The sequence below is a fragment of the Diadema antillarum genome, unplaced genomic scaffold (assembly GCF_040938485.1).
Source record: "Diadema antillarum isolate AM-2024a unplaced genomic scaffold, OU_Dant_1.0 scf00000097, whole genome shotgun sequence".
Classification (NCBI taxonomy): Eukaryota; Metazoa; Echinodermata; class Echinoidea; order Diadematoida; family Diadematidae; genus Diadema; species Diadema antillarum.
The window spans coordinates 356,143-378,408 of NW_027270986.1; the positions used below are offsets into that span (position 1 = coordinate 356,143).

The 22,266-nt window shown below is 38.2% G+C and overlaps 1 protein-coding gene across 1 annotated transcript in view; it reads left to right on the forward strand.

The window, feature by feature from the left end:
- Window positions 1–21,530, forward strand: part of LOC139718572 (long-chain fatty acid transport protein 2-like) — a 40,832-nt gene extending 19,302 nt beyond the window's left edge. The window contains exons 4-9 of the mRNA XM_071630038.1: window positions 5,165–5,289; window positions 7,157–7,357; window positions 8,177–8,270; window positions 13,722–13,920; window positions 18,930–19,027; window positions 21,223–21,530. Coding sequence (XP_071486139.1) covers window positions 5,165–5,289; window positions 7,157–7,357; window positions 8,177–8,270; window positions 13,722–13,920; window positions 18,930–19,027; window positions 21,223–21,530 — 1,025 coding nt within the window. The remainder of the gene's footprint in view (window positions 1–5,164; window positions 5,290–7,156; window positions 7,358–8,176; window positions 8,271–13,721; window positions 13,921–18,929; window positions 19,028–21,222) is intronic.
- The last annotated feature ends 736 nt before the right edge of the window (window positions 21,531–22,266 follow it).

Below are 22,266 nucleotides of genomic sequence, written 5' to 3' on the forward strand. Positions count from 1 at the left end.
TATAGTCATAGAGATGAGAGAGGTATGTATGGATGCAGCACAAACTTTTTTGTTAAATTATGAGGCAACACCATCATTGAAGACATTGATGCTGGTGACATTTGGATTCTTTGTTGTTGTATCATCAGTGATCATGTTCATTGGATGCACGAGGATCCATTTGTGCAGGAGTTCCTGGCTGTTTTGTTGACTCCATGGTGGATACGTGTTAAATGTGGTCTACAATGTACTTATTTGTAGAAAGTGCTCACTTTAAGTATTGAAGGGAAGGCCAACAATGAAAACTCCATTGTCTAAATACTCCTTGGAATGATAGCTGCTGTTTATCAGTCAGGATTACAAGAGGTGGGAATGGATCAAACCGGTGTAACAGGGTAGCAAGATCATCTAAAATCAACAGTCTTCCAGTAGCAGAAAGCAAACTCTGTTTGTTTTTGTTTTATTGAGTTATGTACAGACTTAATTATTTACTGAAGTATAGAAATGTCCTACTATCCTCAAGCAATTAAAACTAATCACCACCCTGTTTCACTGGGCCACAGTGTTATTTTTGCCACTTGTCTAATATGAGGTGTCATGTCCGTTACGCAAAGTGTCATGTCCGTTACGCCATTTACAGGAAAACTAGAAGTGGTATAGAAAAGTGGTTTTCACACATGCAAGGGGATTCAATCCTAACATAGAAAATTAATTTACAGCAACTTTACACTAATTTCCTCTTGGCTATGAAAACTTATAGTGAAAAACGTAACGGACATGACGCTTCAAATGTTATAGAAATCACACAACTTTGAGGATCAATGGGTCAAAAACTGATGAATGCTAAGGAAGTTGGTTGTGATTTTCCGTTGATATATACACTGGACTATAATTTAAAAGCTGAGCAAGGCCTCTAGGACATATCTGGCCTTCTTTAGAGACAAGAACACTAAACTCTTTAAAAATAGCCAAATTTTTGCATCATTGCAACACATCATACAGAATTTTCATTGACTGAGAAAAATACAAAATTTTGTAATGACAAAGATGCGACTAGTGAAAAATGAAAATATATATGTTACTTTCTTAGAATATTCGAGAACTTAAGTGAAACTCAAAACTTCATTTTTTCACTAAAGTGAACATTTCTCATGGAATTGCCCTTCTGAAACGTATCTTAAAGGGTGTGTACAGTTCTGGTCGAGGTGAGGATTTAGCTTTTACCGTTTTGTGAGATATTCAGAAACCACTCTATGAGATGTCAAAGAGCATGCAGTTCTAAGGGGTATCAAAAGTTTATTCGATGAAAATCGGTTTTGAAATGGCTGAGATATCCAAAAACAAGGTGAAACAAGGAGATACTAATAAAGTTAGGGCATGTCGTCTTTTATTATTAGCACTTTTTTGGATATCTCAGCCATTTGAAAACCAATTTTCATCAAATAAACGTTGAATTCTTCTTAAAATTACATGCTCTTTCATATTTCATAAGAGGCTTTTCATTATCTTGAGCACTTAGGAATGTTCAAAACATGAATCCCTACCTCAACCAGTACTGTACAGTCCCTTTAAAGGTCAATGCTTGTGGAACATTTAAGCCCATTATTGTGGAGCTAAGATTTCGTGGTATATAGTAGCCCAACTACATATCGACCACCTTCTTTTAAACCGACCGCATATAATTCGCGCACTGAACACTTAGTACGCACTTCTCTGCGCGCAAAGCACATAAAATGATTGGCTTTGAATGCTAGACGAGGATGGTGTGGGAAAACGCGATAATTCACTGTTCATTAATGGTTTTAATCAAGGACAAAATTTCGAATGAATATTTTCACCGAATTGTAATGACAGCACAATGTAATGTCTATGGAAGTTTCTAAAAGGCTTCTAAAAAGCTTCGTACAACACGGTGTTCAATACAACTCGGTTTGCGTGCATTGCCAATGCAAAAACAGTGGTCGATCCTAATAACGCGATTTACCGCGGGGAGCTGAAACGAGGCCACGCAAGTTCGTCGGCGATATTTTTGCACTGAAACTTCGAATCGAAAAGGGAACAACGACATTTGATAGAGCTGGATTTTCTCAATCACGTAGGTCAAGTTTTTTACGTGAATTTCAGTGTTAAATATTCTTATCAAGCAAATAAACATTAGGCAGTCGATGAGTAGTAGGTCCAACCCTACTGCATTGTAGCTTTTTAAGAAAAGAGAGTCTATTTTCAGACCAGCCTGTGCCAGCATTTACATGGCTTTGAACATGATCAATGATGTATTCTATTTATCATTCCATACTACAAAGCTTTGTTTGCAAAGGAATTGAGCTTTCTGTATGGAGTCAAAAAGTTATTTTTGGTGCAAAGCTTTTGAAAGTAGTTTACATTTTTGTTTGGATTTTAAAGTATGCCATGCAACTATTGAAATTACTTGTTTGTGATTTGATGTGAGACAATACACCTGTACTGTATTAAGAACATTTATTAAAGAACAATGTGAAGTTTAAGATTAAAAAGACCAGTTTTTTTCTCAAAATCACAATTTTTTAAGGTGCTGCATACAATGTATGAAACACCAGGGGTAGTCATCTGAGGAAACTGAAGATTTATATCTCAGCCTTGTTTTTACACTACATTATAACACTTTTCTGTCATCAGTATACTGTAGCTCTTTCAAATCTTTTTGATAAAGCTGTGAGGGTATTTTATTCTCTGGCATTTTTATAAACAAATACATTGAATACTAAGCAGTGAAATTTTACCTAGAAGTGATATTCTTAATACCGGTAACACTTTTATATTTTCAACCTTCGATATATTTCCCTCTGGCATTTTGTACCTCAAGAAGTTTCACCCCTTGTAATCTTTGTTCAAAACTACTTCATAGTGAAATTAAAGTGTAAACACTGAACATGCAGAAATACAGTACTTTTGTCTAGTGCAACTTCACTATCTGTCATAGATGCTATGTAGGTAGACCTAGATGTAAACTGGTGTGCATCACAAGTCATACAGTATGCTGTATGCCAAGTCGTTCCTTTGAGGCTGGCTGAAATATGGGAAAGACAAATACAAATGTTGAAGAAAATTGTGCAGGTACTTTTCATTGTGAGAATGGAAATGTCATGAGAAAGAGAGAGTGTGGAAGAAAAAAAAAGAAAAAGAAAGAATGAAAGAATGAGAAAAAAGAAAGAAAAAAAAAAGCTGTGCCACCAAGTCCATCATAAAGTGATAAAGTGTAAAATTTAATACAGACCAGAAGCAACATCTTGAAGAGTGACTTGAGTTCAGTTATAGTTATTTCAAACATGTGATCAGGATTGTGCTGGTAGTATTGTGTACCCTTGACCGAAATAGTATGCTGTAACATATGGAATGGGCAGTCATAATGTTTTAAATCCTCTCAGGTACCACTAAACTTTATGTCCCACGTCGGGGTCAAGGAGAGGGCCTGAGGAAAGATACATCCCACTTTAATAGGCATACATTGTATTTGGCAAGTGAGCTATGCTTGAAAATTTGTGTTTGGCTAATATTGATCAGAATGGAAGGCTACTGGCAGATATCCTGGATGTACTATAAAACTTTGAACAAGATTTCTTTTCTTTCTTTTTTTTGTTAGAACTAGTGAAAAGCTGATAAAGAGTGCACAATATTGATGATCAAATGATTCAACGTCTGTAAAATCACCAGGGGAGAGAAAAATACTGAATGGATATATTTACATTGTTAGTTTAATATTGTATTGAATGATGTTGGAAATATAGTTTTTGTATTTAAACGTCAGCTTTTTAATCATCTATGATGCATAACCACACTTCATGTATTCTGTATCATCACTGTGCGGAAAATTGTGTGACATTATATTACAATTAAAAGCAGAATATATTTGAAGGCAGTAGCTCTTGATTCCAAAGGTGTCACAAGCACTTGTAAGCAAACTTAAATGGTCTCAGTGGCACTTCAATGGCAGCCCCCTATCACAAACTCATCGCAAGTTCACGGTTTTAATTCACAAACCACCAGAGTAGAATTGGTTATCAACTACTCTATCACTGCAGATTTTTATCACACCATCAATTTTCACGGTCACTGCTTAACAATGACCAGACTGCTCTATTCATATTGCTCAGGCAACTGGAAACAGGGTATTGCAGCTAAAAAAAAAATGAAAAAAAAATGAAAAAAAAATGGAAAATGAAAAAGTAACAGAAGTTGCAGGGTGCTTCATAACTTTATTTTACCACTTGCCCAGTCAAGAAAGCAGATTTTCAAATTTGCTGCAAAACGCTTGTCCGAATATGAATTTTACTTGCCTAAAAAAAGGTCCAAAATATATTAAGAAGATAAATCACATGTAAGTCAATTCCGGGCTTAAATCACAATAGATTTGCATGCAATGGAGTATTGAAGTTGGTCTGATCAAGTGTTGCCGTTGCATTGCATTTAGGCTTGTTCACGTACATTGTAAGTGTCCAGAAGTTGCAATACAATGTATGAGATATAAAGTGTAGTGCATCACTAAACAGCCATTAACTTGGGCTTCTCTGTTTGGTGGACTTTGTGGGTTTGTTGGGGGAAATAAGTGGGAAAAAAATGGCTTCAAAACTTTTTACTTGCCCAATTCGGGCAAGCTTTTGTTCTTATTGTTCAAAAACACTTGCCCAAATTTTATTTTCACTTGCCCTGGGCAATCGGGAAAGTGCTTTAATATATGTAGCAACCTGAGTTGTTCTATATTTGCTGTTGAAAGCTCATGTTTTTCAGCCTTCAAGGACAAACTGACTTTAACAGATTAATTTCAAGTTGACTTTAAAAGCAAATCTTTTTGAGGACCTCAGATTAAAGTATGTGAAGAAGTAGTAGTTGTCATTTGTACAAAGTAGTATGTACACTTGTACAGCATTATACTGCATATTAAGTGTGAATTTATGAGGTAGATTTTATTTGATTGCTTTAGACATGTATTCATTTCTATTCATTATGCATCATCTGCAGCTTTCCACTGAAAATCTGTGCTGCAAAATTATTTCAACCTTGTTTTGATTTCATATTGAGTGTTTGATGTCTTCTTTTGAAATTTGTTACATTTTTTTTTTAATTGTAGTTTAGCCATGTGAAAAAGTTTATGTGTGTCAGGGAAAGAAGGGTACTAAGTGATAGATGCTCAAATTCGTATACTTCCCAGGATGTACCATTGCACTGGCCCCAAAGTTCTCTGCCTCACGTTTTTGGGATGATGTCCACAAGCACAAGGCCACAGTCTTCCTGTACATTGGAGAGCTCTGCAGGTATCTCCTTGCTCAGCCTGAGGTAAGATAAATCCTTGAGATCATTTTATTACCTCCGTCAAGGGAGGAGGTTGTTTTCGTTACCATTTGTTTGTTTGTTTGTTTGTCCGATTGCAAAATAACTCAGAAAGTAGTTTGGGATTTGGGTGAAACTTAGAGGAAAAGTTGAGAATGACATAAGTTAAACAAATGATAAAATTTTGGTAGTGATCCAAAAAATTTTGGGAATGTATGAAGGATTTTTAATATTTTGACAGGTAGGGTCAATGAACTTGGGAGTTCAAGCTGTGTGTTTTTGAGGTTTGCTGTAGTTTCTGTAGGGCGAGTTGCGCCGCGCAGCTGAGGTTTATGACGTAATGAAGGCTTCTATTTTTGAGAAATCAGGCTATTTTTCAGCATGTGATACCTTTTGGTGGAAATCACTGATCTCTATGGAAGAGCCCAAAGAACTTTTCCCAAGCTTGGTGGAGAGGAGAGAGGAGAAATAACTCTTTAGGAAGAGCAAGATCATCGGTGGAAAGTAGCTGCTTGGCGGAGGTCTGTGCTCTCAGAGTGCTTTTCTAGTTTTTTCTGTATTCTAAAGTCTATGTCACTGGAGTTATAATCGCTTTTGAAACTCTTTTCAGCAAAGGCACATTGCTTTCTACGGTTTGTTTGTGTTCTTTTATAGTCAGTGATTTATTATCATTATCATCTATCATGTATTATCATTTATTCAGCCAAATGAAAGTGACAATAACATTAACATAATATACATTCACATGGATATGGAATAGTTGACGTATAACACGTACTTTGTATTTATCATTAAGGCTTTCAAACTGTGTAAGGGCTTCCATTGTACCATGTTCCCTTGTACAACATTGACTTAATAAATGTGTGTACATAGGGCATCATACTATATTGAGGTCATGCAAAGGTCTGTTTCCATTACATATATTTATGTGGACTGAACACTGGTAGATTTATAAGTGTTGACAGAAATTTCATCATGAGATAACAGACATGAACATTAAACTGACATTGATAGGTAGCATTCTATGCTCTTATTACCCGTGCACAAGTTCGACACATGCAAAGTCTACTTGCACAACCTTTTATCCAGAATTTGACCTGCATACTTGTGTATCTCGTATCACCTTGTACCATCCATCAGCATACAGTGTACCAATTGAGTGTATGGATGATAAAGCATTACTATATTTTTGGTGACATCCGCTGATCTTACAAGTGATATGCATGGAGTAAAAGTTTATATGAACTACCAAGGTACTTCTACACTGTATTTGCTACAAAGTTTGTTATGCAGACTTTGTGTTTGAATCAATGTAAACCACTGTTGTAGTTTTGTTTAAAAAGATACAAAAATAAAAAACAAAATCTTGGCAGGTGCCGGGATTCTTACAGTGGCAATGAACTATGTTGATTTTTAATGAAACACATACATATTTACAATGTGTAGCTCCTACAGTGTACATTTCTGAAGCTCATAAGTGTTGATATGTATCTATTTATTGTTCTTTGTGAGGTAGAGTAAAAAAGGAAAGAAATTTTTCAAGTACAATTGTAAGCCTTCTGTTTGCTTGGATGGGAAAGTCTCTGTAATAGGTAAAAATTGCAATGGCAATATTTTAAAAGAAGATTGCAGAGCTTCTGTTTCTTTCTCGCCCTGCATTTCTTTGTTGTTAATTTGTAACTTTGTGAAATTTCTTTGTGACTTTGTATGAATTTCAAAACTTCCTGTATAAGTTTCTGTCAAATGTAAGTCACAAATTTGGAATTTTGAGTTGTTACTGAATGGTGATAATTTCTGCAGCTATCCTCCTGGACTTAACAAAACAGGTTCAACAAAGAAATTGAGAAAATTTTGGCAAACTCTTAACCCATAGAAAGCAAACGATGGGCAGTATGACCACACGCTGCGGATGGCTTACGGCAATGGTCTCGGCTCAGACATCTGGGAGGAGTTCAGGAGGCGGTTCAACATTCAAAGGATCGTGGAGTGGTACACGGCAACGGAGGCTTCTGGCGGCTTCATCAATACGGACGGGAAAGTGGGGTCGGTCGGCAGGTACTCCTGGCTCGCAGAGGTACGAGACTGGCTGCAGCTTAGAGATCAGACTGTAACCCCTAGACATGTTAAACCAAAATCAATAGTCTCATTTCATTTATTTCCACATGAAAACATCAACCGTAACAGTTTCAAATCATAGTATAGTCGTATTGCGGGGGACCAAGTATAGCCTATCAAGTTTGATAGGAAAAGGCCCCAAAGTAAATACAAGACAAATACCAATGGCACAAGTGATTGGCTATTAAAATGAAAAAAAAAACACAGGGTGTTTAAATACAGGAAGTGCGTCTAGAATTACTTCTAAACTGCTGCATTGACCTAGAGTTTATTTAGTTTATAAATGCAGTAAAGTATTCCATGGGATCAGACCATGATAAGATATTATTGATTTCTCTGTGTAGGTTTATAGGGTCATGTCTTATCCTGCTGCGTACTTAAAGGGGAAGTTTCCACAAATGGAACTTTCCCAAATGGACTGGGTAAATGCAGCAATTTTAGTACAACACATAGCAACACAGCAATGAAGTTTGAGGAAAATGAGACAATCTTTTCAAATGTTAATGAATTTTTAAAGTTTTGATGCCGCCATCTGTGGGTAAGAACACTACAAGACATCATGATGTTACTGCAAACAATTATTTTTTTTTTAATGAAGTTAGTGCCACAAAATTACATTTTGTTCAAGCATAATGAAAGAGTAAACAGTGTACCTCTTTCGAAATCAGGGGGAATGATATAACCCTTCATGTATATAATGTCAGTAACAAGTCAAAGGACTGTGTGCTTTGCATGAGAAATGAAATATTTAGAGTATTTTATGCTTTCTTCCTTGCAGAAGCTGGCTGGTAACTGTGTTATAGTGGAGTGCGATTTTGCCACAGCACAGCCTGTCCGTGGAGCAGATGGTCGGTGCATCCCAGTTCCAAGGGGTGAGTAAATTAGCTGTCCCAAGGACAGAACATTCCGTTTGATATGATTCTGCTTTGATTTGCAGAGGATGCTAAGCAGGAGGTCTGTTCACACACACATCATTGTTTCCCTTGTGATCTTGAAACTGATAATTTGTGCATAGGAAAAAGTATGAGATTTAGGCCATGAAGAAGCATGTTTATAAAATGTTCTCATAAACTGAAATCAAAGATTTACTGTAATAAGCTGTTTTCATGAGGGTTTAATTTTCTTGAATATAGCAAATCACAGTTGTACCACAAGTTTAACAATGAATTTGTGTCAATTCGCAAAAACAACATTTCACGAAATTATCTGTACGCAAAATAACAGCGTATACAGTACCAAGTTATGTATTTAAAGTGCAGAATAACATGCAATGAGCAAACTGCTATTTCCTTCTTTTTTTGGGGGGGGGGGGGAGCGGAGGGAGCTCATTCTCAAAAAATGTCTAATACTGGTTCTTGCTTATAAATTCATGAAGTAGCAAAATGCTGTGTCCCTGTGTTTGGATAATATGTCTTTCAAATATTAATAGTGACAATTGAGGTTCCTCAATGGAAAACATACCAGTCTTTCCTTACACATGTTGCCATTGGAAGTACTAAAGATCGAGGAAAATTTGCATTTGGGTGGAATTTTTCGATGAGATCTGTTTGCATTGTAGAAAACAAGGAGATAAGATGCTTTTTTAATTTAAAAAAAAATAATGATTATGGTTTTATCGGACTCTTGTTTGTGATTTTTCTTCCTGCTCTCTTTCATGTTTATGCCTCTACCACAAAATCTATCCAGAGGCATTATATTTTCCGGTTGTCCGTCTGTCTGTCCTTCTTTCCATCTGTCCATAGTCAAGTTTGTGGACTACATAACCCAAGAACTGTTTGAGTTATCCAGAGGAAACCGTGGCATAATTTATACTTTGTACATATGTGTGAGTGGACAAATTTGCACTTATCAATTGTGGGTGCTCCTGGACTGTCAGGGTCATATAGTGTAGGTCAAGGTAGGTAGGTACATGGAAGTAGTGATCATTTGCCAATAATGTGAAAGTGTCTTCTCATACTGGCAAGATGCACTGTAGACCTGCAGTTGTATTAACTTTATAGGAGAATAGTACCATGTACTATACAGGAGGCCTACCAGTCACCATAGCAACATATCTAGTTTCATCGTGTGTCTTCTTTCTTCTTTTTTTTTTTTCAAGACTATATGAATGAGCCAAATGTCCTGCTTGTACTGCCTGATTTCCACTTGACTCATATCATGGACCAGGATGTGTATTGTTTTTGTGGTATCGATTACATTACATTCAACTTGTGGGGTTGGGGGGGGGGGGGGGGTGGGAAGCAAGATAGTGGTTAGGTTGCAGTGTAGAGTGATGAGTGTATTTGTGTAAATACGTAGTAGAGGTAGGTGTGAATGACAATACCAGTCAGATTTTGTACAATCTGTGTTGATTACACATGGCACACAGCTGTTCCTGTAATCATGTGTTCTTATGAAACGTATCCGTTGCCCTACGCTTGCACCCAGAAGCTGTTGATGATCCCAGCCAGTCATTGGTTACATTCACACACCATTTCTAAACATCAGGATTAGCTCCAAGTTTAAATCCTTGACGATATAAGCTCATAGTTTTTAAGCCTTCTGACACACTTGAATCATAAAGCAATCTTACAGATTGAGGATTAGAACCAGAAGAGTGTAAGGTTTATGCTCTATCCACGAGCCGTCTGGGTCCAGGCTCGTAGTGCAGCATCTTTCGGGACACGATGATCAATGAGCTCAAAAGTTTAATAGCATGACCTCTCTGCGAACCCTAGTGCCCCAATAAAGCTTCTGGGTCAACCTTGAGTGCATGTTGAACACTACTGTGCTGTCCCACATTATGGGTTTATTGCTAGCACTGCATGTATGAATTTGTTCAGGGCGTTGGTTTGATAAATCAGCAAGTGCGAAGCTGTTCAAAATAGTAAACCTTTAAGATTAGGCGTCATGTAGGTGTGCGTTGTAGTTTGAAACTACAGGTTAATCATCAAAGTTTAAAACTTTGAAGATTACAGACGTTGTGTGAACATATCTGTTACGTTCAAGGTCACATTCCTGTGAACTCTAGATGAAGTGATACCAGTGGATTGAAAAGTCAGAGGAGGCCGTGCCAACAGCACTGAAGGGTAATTGGTGGCAAGTCCTTGACTGCAATAGAAACAGATGGTGCACTGGGACTAGTGATCAATTCTCAGAATATGTAATTAACCCAATCAGGGTTCTACACTGCGTGTTAAATCCATTGTAGGAGTTACTGTAAAACATGTTCGCGGCACAAAATTTTCGCGAATTGGAGCCGACAGCTTTTTTCGTGGCATGAAATTTTCACGAATTGCCACGGGCGTTCAATGCATATAGTGTAGACAAGAAATTTCGCGTGCATTTTAATTTCGCGAACCTTGGCGCTCACGAAATTCGCGAAATTAAAATGCATGCGAACATTCCTCGTTTTACAGGAGTAAGTTATGGGATGGAATGCTTTCCTTAGACTTTATATCTTCTGTGTGTGTGATTTGCCTTCCTGCCACATCTAGTTACACATGTATGTTGATGCACCAGACAGTTTGAAGATGTGCTATCTCCTGTACACTACTGTAAAACAAAGAATGTTCACCTGCATTTTAATTTCACGAGAGCCAAGATTCGCGAAATTAAAATGCACGCAAAAGTTCTTGTCTACACTATATGCATTGAATGTTATATGCAACTCATGAAAATTTCATGCTGCGAAAAAGGCCGTCGGCTGCAAATCGCCGAAATATCATGCTGCGAAAATATTGTGTTTTACAGTATCTTCTCACTAGTATTGTTTCATATCCAATGGCCTTTTTGTCAGAGAGCACAATTTAGAATTGCTGCAAATGATAACATCACACACAATGTTGCTCCTTAATATGTAGAGTCAGGAGGCATTCTCTCAAATTGTCTCACTACAAATTTGCAAAACAAGAGAATCCACTGAAAAGGGAATATGTGATTTAGCAGATTGATGTTACTCTCTATAGTTTAATACATCACATGATTGGAGGCATCATGTTTTTCCAATAAAAGCATTAAGCCTAAGGGTAGGGTCCTGGTATATCCATGAGTGGTTAATCTTAGTTGTGCATATGGTACACTGAACATTAATGTTTTGTTTTTTTATGCTTCCGCTACGTAGTGTTGGCGGAGGCATTATGTTTTCGGGTTGTCCATCCGTTCATCCATCCTTCAGTCCTTCCGTCCGTCTGTAATCGATTTTGTGGACAGCGTACAATTGATGTGACTGAAGAATCATGTGAGGTATCCAAATGAAACTTAGCATGATGGATATGGATGAGTGGCTATAGGCTGTGCCTATCAACTTTTTGGGTGCATATGCTCAAGGTCAGAGGTCAAGGTTAAGGTCTAATTCCATAAATTTCACCCCATAGTGGATATCTCTGCAATGCCTGCAGCCGAAGGTATTTTGTTACGGAACTTTCTAGGGAGTACACAATACCAGAGATTTTGTAGGGAAGTTTTTGGGGCAAGGTCAAGTAAAACTGCTTTAATAAATTTTACTCGGAAATGGCTCAAGGTACGTATGTTCATGAAACTTTACATAGTTATACATGTATGTATGTAGTGCCTGACAATGACTCTCTTGAGAATTACTGGGTCATGGGATGAAAGGCCAAAAATCAAAAGTTGGTTTAAAAGCTAAATTTCTACATGTATTATTTAATGGTGACAAATTGTAGGGCCTGCTCTTTTCTCCGTACCTTGGAGATTGCTCAATGCATGATGTAACACTTCATTAAACTAGGTAAACATATTAAATTGCACAGTGAATCTGTAGGGGAAAATTTGGGCCATGGGGTTAAAGGTGAAGTGACAATGTTTAAACTATCACTATTTTCCCCATAGTTTGAAAAATAACTTTGTCATGAAAATACCAGCTAGTGATTATTTGAAGAGAACTGCAGGCCATGGGGTCAAAGGGCAAGGGTTGAAGGTCAAATGAAAATGCTTACATTCTCAAATACTTGCTCTCTGAAACGATTAAGCCAAAGCAACATTTCTTGTTTCTTGTTTGTTTTTTTAGACGATTATGTGCATTTTATATGCTAGCATCTAAACTCGTTTTTCAGGGATGTACACTCTGTACATGCCTGCCTACATTCATTGTACCTACTGTACCCACTTTTACATTCAAGTGCACATCCTGAAAGATTTATTTAGTGAGGTCTCCTATATACATGTCTACTGCAACATACTATGGAAGCATCTTGTTCCAACATGCTGCTACTGAAAAAGAGTGCTAGCTGGATATTTTCACAAAATCAAGAAATATGATATCCACCATATTATATTGACCAAACAACAGACCAATTTTTAGTTTTCTGCCATCTTGAATCATGCCTGAGAATGGTAGTGCAAGTGATTTCACAGCAGTTGTCCTTATGCAGCAATTCCTCCAAGACAGCACAGACAAACTAATCACATGTGAAATCAATGATAGGATCCTTGAATAGAAATTTATGGTATTTTATCGTCCTGTTCCTATGGCAACTGCATCAAATTAAGGCTCTTCTGCTCAAGGAGGATGATGTTGTATCTTCAAAACTGCAATCCTATATATTGTGCAGCATTTCCAGGTATACTCATAATATGTACAACCTGTATGTACAATGTATGTATGAAGTGAGTATTGCAGTCTTCCCTGACTGTAGCAGATATATATGTACTGTACTGGATATTGGAGCCCTGTAGCTGTCATTGACACTGTTATGTTTAAGTAATGACAATCATACTCATAGAACTTGCCTCAAGAAAAAAAAATGACAAGGGTCCTTATTAAACATAAAGCTGTTTCCATCAATTTAAAGGAACTGTACAGTACTGGTTGAGGTGGGGATTCATGTGTTGAACATTCCTAAGTGAGATTATGAAAGAGCATGTAATTTTAAGAAGGATTCAACATTTATTTGATGAAAACTGGTTTTCAAATGGCTGAGATATCCAAAAAAGTGATAATAATAAAAGGCGACAGGCCACTCCTTTTATTAGGATCTCTTTGTTTCATCTTGTTTTTGGATATCTCAGCCATTCCAAAACCGATTTTCATCAAACAAAACTTTTGATACCCCTTAGAATTGCATGCTCTTTGACATCTCATAGAGTGGTTTCTGAATATCTCACAAAACGTTTAAATGCTAAATCCTCACCTCGACCAGAACTGTACACACCCTTAAACATATTACTGATTAAATGAAGCGTCCATGGTAATATCTCTGCCTCAGCCAACCCAAAGAATGTGATAATGTGTTTGAAGGTCTCATTCTGTAAAGTCAAGTCCTGGCACTGACCCGTGAAAGGTTATTGTTTAATGCTTTCTACTCTGTCCACTCTATTTCTAGGTGAGGTGGGACTTCTGCTCTTCAAACAGGACAAGCTCAACAAGTTCCTGGGCTACCGCGGGGCCGCGAAGCAGACAGAGAACAAACTGGTCCGCAATGTTCGCAAGCCTGGTGACCTTTACTTCAACAGTGGTGACCTCATGATGTTCGGTGTGGATGGCTACGTCTACTTCAAGGACCGCTTAGGGGACACCTTCAGGTGAAACTCCTGCCCCTTTTCTCTCTCTACTAAAAATCATGTTGGCCTAAACTATGAATCCACATGAAAATTGGCTACTGTTTATTAAAGGGGAGATTTTTTGCTCATTTCGTTTAGCAAGAGACTAGTGTGAAAATGAAATGAAAACAAACAAATTTTGAGTTGTTAACATGTGAAAAATCTGGTTTTCGAGGAATTAAAAACAGGGGAAATTCATCTTACCGGGCCAAACGTTCACAACAATCACTTGTGCAAAAAATTCCACTTTTACAGTATCTTGTCATTTTCATTCACTTTGAATACTGTCAGATATGTATGCAGAGACTCCAACTCTCCCGTTTTCGACGGGAGATCTCCCGCCGAAAGCCCATTTTTGCACAATCTCCCGTTCTCCCGTTTGAGATTTGATTTCTCAAGCCTTGGCTCTGTGTCTCCCGGTGGAAAGGATTTCTTACTTATTTCTATCATATGTTGAAAAAATAAGCCTTAGATAGCACCAGAGAACATCTAGAATCCTAGGAACTTCACGCTTCGCACACATCAACTTGGAGTCTCCCGTTTGCTAGGGGTTTTGGGCGGGAGAATCTCCAGGTCAGAAGGTGCTTGGGGTTGGAGTCTCTGTGTATGTGGTCAGCGCTCTAAAATATCATCCAAAGGCATAATTTCGTGAAGTAAAAAACCACATACATAATCAATGAGATGAAAGAGTTGCCATTATTTTGCAAGTGTACTGACGAATGCAGTGAAGTATAAGCCCAAAATTTGTTGTTGTTTGTTTATTTTCTGTATTTATGCCTCTACCATTAATGTATATAGTTTTTTAAAGGACAAGTTCACCTTCATATACATGTGGATTGAGTGAAGGCAACAATATTAGTAGAACACATCAGTGAAAGTTTGGGGAAAATCCGACAATCCGTTTAAAAGTTATGAATTTTTAAAGTATCTGTGCAATCACTGCTGGAGGAGAAGACTACTACAGTGTGTGATGTCACATACGTACAACAATATAAGGGAAAAAAAAGAGAATTTCACAAAACTTGACTTTTTGAATAAAGAACACATTTCTTCGACATGTTACTGACTAATGTTAGGGGTAATATTATTTCCTCTGACTTCTGAAAGAGAGAAGTCGAGTGCTCTTGTATCATGTGAGATAAGTGAGAATATCTTGAATTTACTTATACTTTCTTTATATGTGACCCTGCACCTCAAAACAAACAAAAAGTCGCCAGACATGAATTTTTAGTTAAGACCATATTCTGAAAGAGCAGACTCTAAGCTTTAAAATGATGTATAACTCAAATCAAATGGACTCTCCTAACCTAAATATTGGAAAGAAAGCACAAACTCTGCAAAAGTGTGAACTGTGAAAAGAGGCTCTGAAGTACAGTGTCTATTCAAGCGCTTAATCTTTTTACCAAACCATGCTGGCTGTGGGATGAATGGGACAAAAAACAGGAAGTGAACCACCTGAGTAACAACAATGAAGGGATTATCAGATTAAACTGAAATTAAGCAGGCCTCATTAAACACATTCTGTCTATAATTAATGCCAACTTTCAAACCTCAAAATCTCATTGATGTGTTCTACTAATATTGCTGCATTCACTCAACCCACATGTCTATGAAGGTGAACTTGTCCTTTACCAAATGTCAGTGTCTTTTTCAATGTTGCTGGCTGTTTCATGCCACTGACATTCATTGCACGAGATGAAATATGCCTTTCTGCAGAGACTACAGAAACCGTTTATAGCGCAGTTGATCGGCCTTGACATTGTTGCTCAACAGCCCTTATCAGTGCATATATTCTTGGTCTCATTCGTAGTTGAGCCAGCATTTCATACTGTACCCGTTGTATTGTGGCTATGAGTGGGGTTTCTGTTGTAGGACTTCTGTGTGTGCAGAACTTTGTACTTTGCAAGGCATCTTTATTGTTGTTTTTATTTGTAATATTCCAGCAAATATCGCATGATCACAATGTAGGTCAAAGAACTCCAGTATGACAACAATCTAAACTTTTGACAAGGTGAAGGTGCGTCAAACTCTTGAACATGACACGCTCATGCTGAAGTGTGATTCAATTCCGTCCGTTATGTACTGAGCATTTCCTATCGGCATGCAGACCTCTTATCTTATCCCGAGTGGTCCCATCAAAAGGGATTGTTTGCCTGCTGATTGTTCAAACTCTTTCCACTGTGCTGTATGTGACTGCCGTTCCCTCTCAAGAAATTCCTCCTCACTATAATTGCTGCTTGATTCCCCATATGGAGTCGAGTCGGTGCCTTTTGATCTACCAGAGTCATTGTTTGCTTAGTCTGTGCACAGTCTTGCCATATTTCATTTTGAAAGCTCAGGAGATTTGGGATGGGGTTCATTGCGACCCAACAGAGAAGGATGGCAAGAAAATAAGACTCTGTAGTAAGCCAACTATTCCCATGATTGTCTCTACATTTTACAGAGAGATAAGTGAGGTCTTAACCTCATATCTGCATTTGTGGCAAATCGCTGTATTTTTAAAGATTTTATTGACCTACTCTCAGGCACGAACGATGTGTAATAAACTCATGCGGTTTCATAAAGCTATACTTAATGATGTAGTAAAACTAAAGACCCAAAAACGCAGGAGGTGGGGGGGGGGGGGGAACTCACTCGTATTAAGTGTACAGCTAACTAGTGTACCTGTAGGTATAAGTTGTTGTTATAGTACTGACATTTCTTTCGTAGATGATAACCACCCCCCCCCCCCAACCCACTGTAGTATCGTATCATATGGTTCAGTCCTCCATAGGACCATTGTATAGATAGGTCATTGTGTGGTTCAGTGATGTAAGGTTGTAGGTCCATCATATCAATAGGTTGTCTCATGGTTCAGTGATATTGGTTCATTGTATCAATATTCTATGTAGGTCATGTGAGACCTTTCGTTCTCAATCAGTTAGAATCGGAGGAAAAATACACTCTAGTTTTATTGAAAAAAGATGGTCAAGGTTTTGACCCACAAACAAATATCAAACACACCTTGGAATCTTGTGAATACTTCACATATGCTTTTCTCAGTCAATCGTTGCTTTCGTTCTCAATCAGTAAATTAGATTCAGGGGAAAAATACAGTAAAATTTTATTGAGAAAAGATAGTTAAAGGTTTTGACCTGCAAACAAATATCAAAAACACCATGGAACCTTGTGAATACTTCATATGCTTCACTGCTAAATGACTGAATAGCACACTATTCACAGACAATTATGAATGGCTCTCTATTCTAGAGGTCAGACACTGCTGATGCCTTCGTTCAAATGGTTGTACATGTACAAATGTAGGTAACCTTGCACACTATGAGGGTTGGATGGGGTTGGTATCTTTTGTTCAATATAAATTACAGGATGGCAAAAACAACCTTACCATAAACGGGGGCATCAGAGCAGAATAAGGAAGTTTTTTTTTTCTTCGTCTTCTCCTTCTTGGAATGAGTTAGAGCCTCACTAGGCAAAGACCCTTTATACATGTATATTAGGGATTCTGCATCGAATAGATTTCTCAGACAATTATGCATTTCAGGTGTAGGTGAGTGCACTTTTTGCTATTATAATATAGTGTGTATTGACTGCAGAATATTGTGTGAGTCAGTGATTTGCTTCAGCTCTTCAGTATTGATAAAAGCAAAAGATTGAAGAAGATCAAATGTATCCCTCCACAACATTCTTCTTTGTTTTGTTTTGGGGTTTTTTTTGTAATAAATCTAGAGCATGTGAAGTTTCCTACTTATGCAAGGTTAGATAAGTTACAATTATTGCATTTAGTGCAAGGCAGTGCCGTCTGCAGTTGTTTTTAGGCCAGCCGTGCTGTAGCAGACACGCTGAGTCCTTGACCGGTTAGATGATCGGCAGTGCTTAAAGTCATTGTTGTGGTCACTTTGTCCTTGTTGCCATTGTGAATACAGTGAGTCTGGAGTTTCGATATTGCACAAAACTGAATGTCATCAAATGTTTTGGAAGGCCCGTGCAAACAGTAACAAACATTGCAATGCTGCCGTCCCAACGACCGTTCATGCGACCCCCTAGTTGGCAGGAAGTACAAATGCATGCAGGAACTGATAACACATTTGAATGAGTATATAGTGCCGGAAGTTGTGAATCTGTCCTTTCATAGATTTCAGTTTTGGACTTGTGAGCGTTAAGTGTACAAAGTAATCAGAACTGTCACGATACACATTGTGATTGGAGCCTCATCCTTACTCAAGGTTCTTCTAATTCAGCCTCCTTTTCGGGTTTCATTTCAATTTACCTTTTCATCTTCTTCTTTTTTAATTTCTCTTTTGTCTGTACGGGCATTTATCTCAATATCAAAATGTCTGTAGAAATACAAATTCTGTATTGAATTACAGTCGTTCTTGCAAAGTAATATTGTCAAAGTATGCATTGTCAAAAGCTGAGGTAAATCATACACTTCCTTTTTTTCACATTTGCAAGCATCTACGAAATTAAATTGAAGTGTATTTCATTTCATTATTTATTTTTGATTTCCAACAATTACATTACATATACAACAGGGCTCCACACTAACTTTTATTTTTGGTGGCCTAAAGGCAAACATCTTACCTTTTTTGGTGGCCCGATCAGGCCACCAAATTCTTCATTTCTGAAATTTTGGTGTCCTGACGTGCGTTTTTGGTGGCCCGGGGCCACCGGGCCACCGTTAGTGTCGAGCCCTGTATACAATCTTAAACATACATGTTCCATGATTGTAAGAATGCAAAGTATTTACATTTGTGAGTGAATTGTGTAATATATGTATGATAAAGTTAGTTTAGTTAGAATTAAATCATATGGACCTAATTGATACTGTACTTAAAAAGCAATGGGTAAATTTGACTAGTGTACACTGTACCGTATGTCCAAAGAAAATCAGAGCCAAAAAGACTTATGTACCATTTCTCACCCTTGTTGTATCCATCTGTCCATCTGACTTTCTGTCACCCTCCTGCTTCCTGTCCTTCTGCATGACACAGGTGGAAAGGAGAGAATGTTTCAACGACTGAAGTCTCCAATGCTATGAGCAGACTGCCTGCCGTCATGGAGTGCAATGTGTACGGGGTGGAAGTACCAGGTTAGTCAAGTGAAGTGTCAGTTGTCCCAGGTCCCAGATCAGTCTGTGAGAGACAGCTAAAGAAGGTAGTACTAAAATAGTTGCATGAGTTGGAAGTGCTGGGTTAGTCAAGTGAGGTGTCAGTTTTCAAGATCACCGTGTGTTTAATAGGGAGGTGAGGAGTATGTATGTGTGTTGTACCGGGAGTCCCAGATTAGTTCATGAGAGACAGCAAAAGATGGTAGTACTAAAATGGTCGCATGATGAGCGAGCTGGAAGTGCTGGGTTAATCAAGTGAGCTTTATGCAGAATGAAGGTCCCATGTAATAGTCGAGAAAGGTATCTGGTGCTGGTCGTATTATGTAATTGAATTGTCAAAATAAAACATGAATGACCTGTATAAAGTTCTCGTATTACTGTAAAATCTTGTAACAATTGCAGAGCAGTGTGCATTTTGTGTGAAATTTTGGTTTGTTTGTTGTTTAGTTAATTTGTTGTTTCCAAGACAGTACATTTTCTGTAAAACTTACTACATGGCTGACATGGCGCCCCATAATCAAAGGGTTTAAAGGATGGTGTAGTATTGGTGGAGGCGAGGATTGGACTTTTAACTTTTTGCGAGATAACAAGAAACCAGTTATTAACTAGTGCAGAGCACACCATTCTAAGACAAGTTCAAAGTTTATTTGATGAAAATCGGTTTTGGAATTGCTGAGACATCCAAAAACAAAGTAAATTAAAGTGGTCATAATAAAAGCTGGGTCCCACCTTTTATTAGGATTACTCTGTTTTGGTATCTCCACCATTTCAAAAGCAATTTTCATCACACAACGTTGAATGCCTTTTAGAATTACATGATCTTTTATATTTCATAGGCGGTTTCTCAATATCTCACCAAAAACTGTTAGAAAGTGTAGGTCTCAACCAAAACTATACGATCCCTTTAAGTGTGATGCATACCCATATTGTCAAGTGAGATGAGAGATACCCTGGTAGTCCTTGTTATTCAAATGCAATCTGAATAGGTTTGAAGTCTGATTTGTCGTAAAATATGTTATTTCATATTAAAGTGGAGGAAATGAAATAAAGAAATATATGTGAATAAGTACATCTTCTTGTAAGACTGGAATCATGTGAGTGTAGCTTAAAGGCGCATAGTCCCGATTGTGTAGAGGGCGCTGTTGATGATACTGCTGATCACCGTTAGCATTGATACGAAGATTGCCGAAGTTGAGCTGTCATCAAGAGTAAAGCGCATACACCTGTAGGTGTTGCTAAGTAATGTAACTTGCCTTCGTTGTCTTCTCTGCGCATCATGCAGTCTGTAGTAATGCTAGGGTGCGTGCATATGTGCTTCTTATTATGACATCACAAAAGAAGTTTGCTAAAGCTGTCATCCCCTCAGCCGAATCATGCGCCGAACTGTGATCGGACCACTGACTACAGTGGATCGGACTTCTTGGGACGTGGGGAAGTGGGCCACAGCGTAAGCGCTAAAGAGGAGTCAATAGCGTAGGTCTCTATAGGAAACTTGCACCGTGCGCCCGCGTACGCATTTGACTAAACCACCGGAACCATGCACTTTTAATGTGTACCAGATTTGTAGTGAAGTATGGTGTCATCAGTTGGGAGGTTGTACTACCTCAGTCATGGATGATAATTGCATTCCACGGTGGTCAAGTAAGGAGTCAGATAGGGTGTAGTACTGAGTTAGTCAGGTATGTTATGTACCAGGGGCGTAAAGACTTTTGTTTGGGGCATTGACGGTTCTTCAGTTGGAGAATTGCAGGAGGAACAGGTTAATAATGAAAGAAGATAAGTCGTTCATTCAGTGTGTCCCAATTCCTTACCGCAAAAGCGTGCACTGTGGGGATAATGAAGTTTATTATTAAAAGCTGGTGAGCTTTTGAGCTGTAAGTGCGGCATGCCTTTTTATTATTGCAGTAAGTCCTCTTCATAAAATTAACTATTTCGTTATGGAAATACACATAACTAATTCATACCACTGCAACAACTCTTGACGGTAATTTGTTTTTAAAGGGAACATTTTGTACTTGGCTGCCAAAAGTGATTAACTTCAAAGACGAGTATGTGCAAGTGTCAGTAGACTTGTATATTGTGCCCTTGAAGCTGCAGTAGTCATTCACTGCTAGTGATTGCAGATGTTTTAATCAAGAGAGTTACCAGCTTGGTCCGTTTCATTTCTTTTCATGTAGGGTGTGAAGGAAGAGCTGGCATGGCAGCCATTGTCCTCCAGGATGGCGAGGTCTTTGACCCCAAACAGCTCTACGACCACGCCATCAACCATCTGCCAGACTACGCCTGTCCCAAGTTCATCCGCATCATGTCCGAGATGGACATCACGACGACGTTCAAGCACAAGAAGAGAGCCCTCGTGAGCCAGGGTTTCAACCCAGGCGAGATAGCCGACCTGCTGTACGTGGCGGATAAGGCGAAAGCCACCTACGCTGCCATGGACGCAAACTTGTTAGACACAATAGGGCGTGGAGCGTACAAACTATGAAGCCCTCAACCTGCCTATAATTCATTTTCTGTCGTCAGAAGAGTCAAGTGTCAGGGTTGTCTTTGGGAATGGTAGTATTCCTAACAGAACACAATCAAACAGTATGCTGCTATCCCATGTCAAATTCCATCAGCATGAATGGACATGGGCAGTACAGTGGTTGTGGTTCGGATTTTAAGACGGTGTGATGAAGGGCATATCATTATTGTGCCTGCCCTGATGTCGCTGTCAAGCAAAAAAGTACTTTATCATTTTTGTCTTTTGGACTGTGTTGGAAAGATGAAGAACACTGCCTGCATCCCATGAATGTCGAAATTGCTCAAAAAGAAGGGGAAAATATACAGGAAAAATCCCAGATGGAACAGGGTGATTGATCGATGCATGCTGTGATTAAGTTGTCTTTCCAAAGTGTCAAATATCATTTCAACTTTAGTGAAGAAAAGCAGCTGTGTTGAGTCGTCATGCTGCCGTCAGTTAAGTTGGTACTATTTATGTCTACACTTGTGCGTATACCATTAAGCATTCAAATGTTCTTATTCTCAATTTGTGACAAGAAAGGTATAAAGAAGAATTTACTGCATTGTTTATGTTGTGTTTTGGTACTTGAACAGCTATAGCTTTATGAATTCTTTGTGAGGAGAACTTGGACATAGGCTGCTGGTGAAAAAAAAAGAAGCAACACAGCAACAAAAGAGGAGTAATTTCTTATACTAAACTAAGAAGCTTTGTGATTACT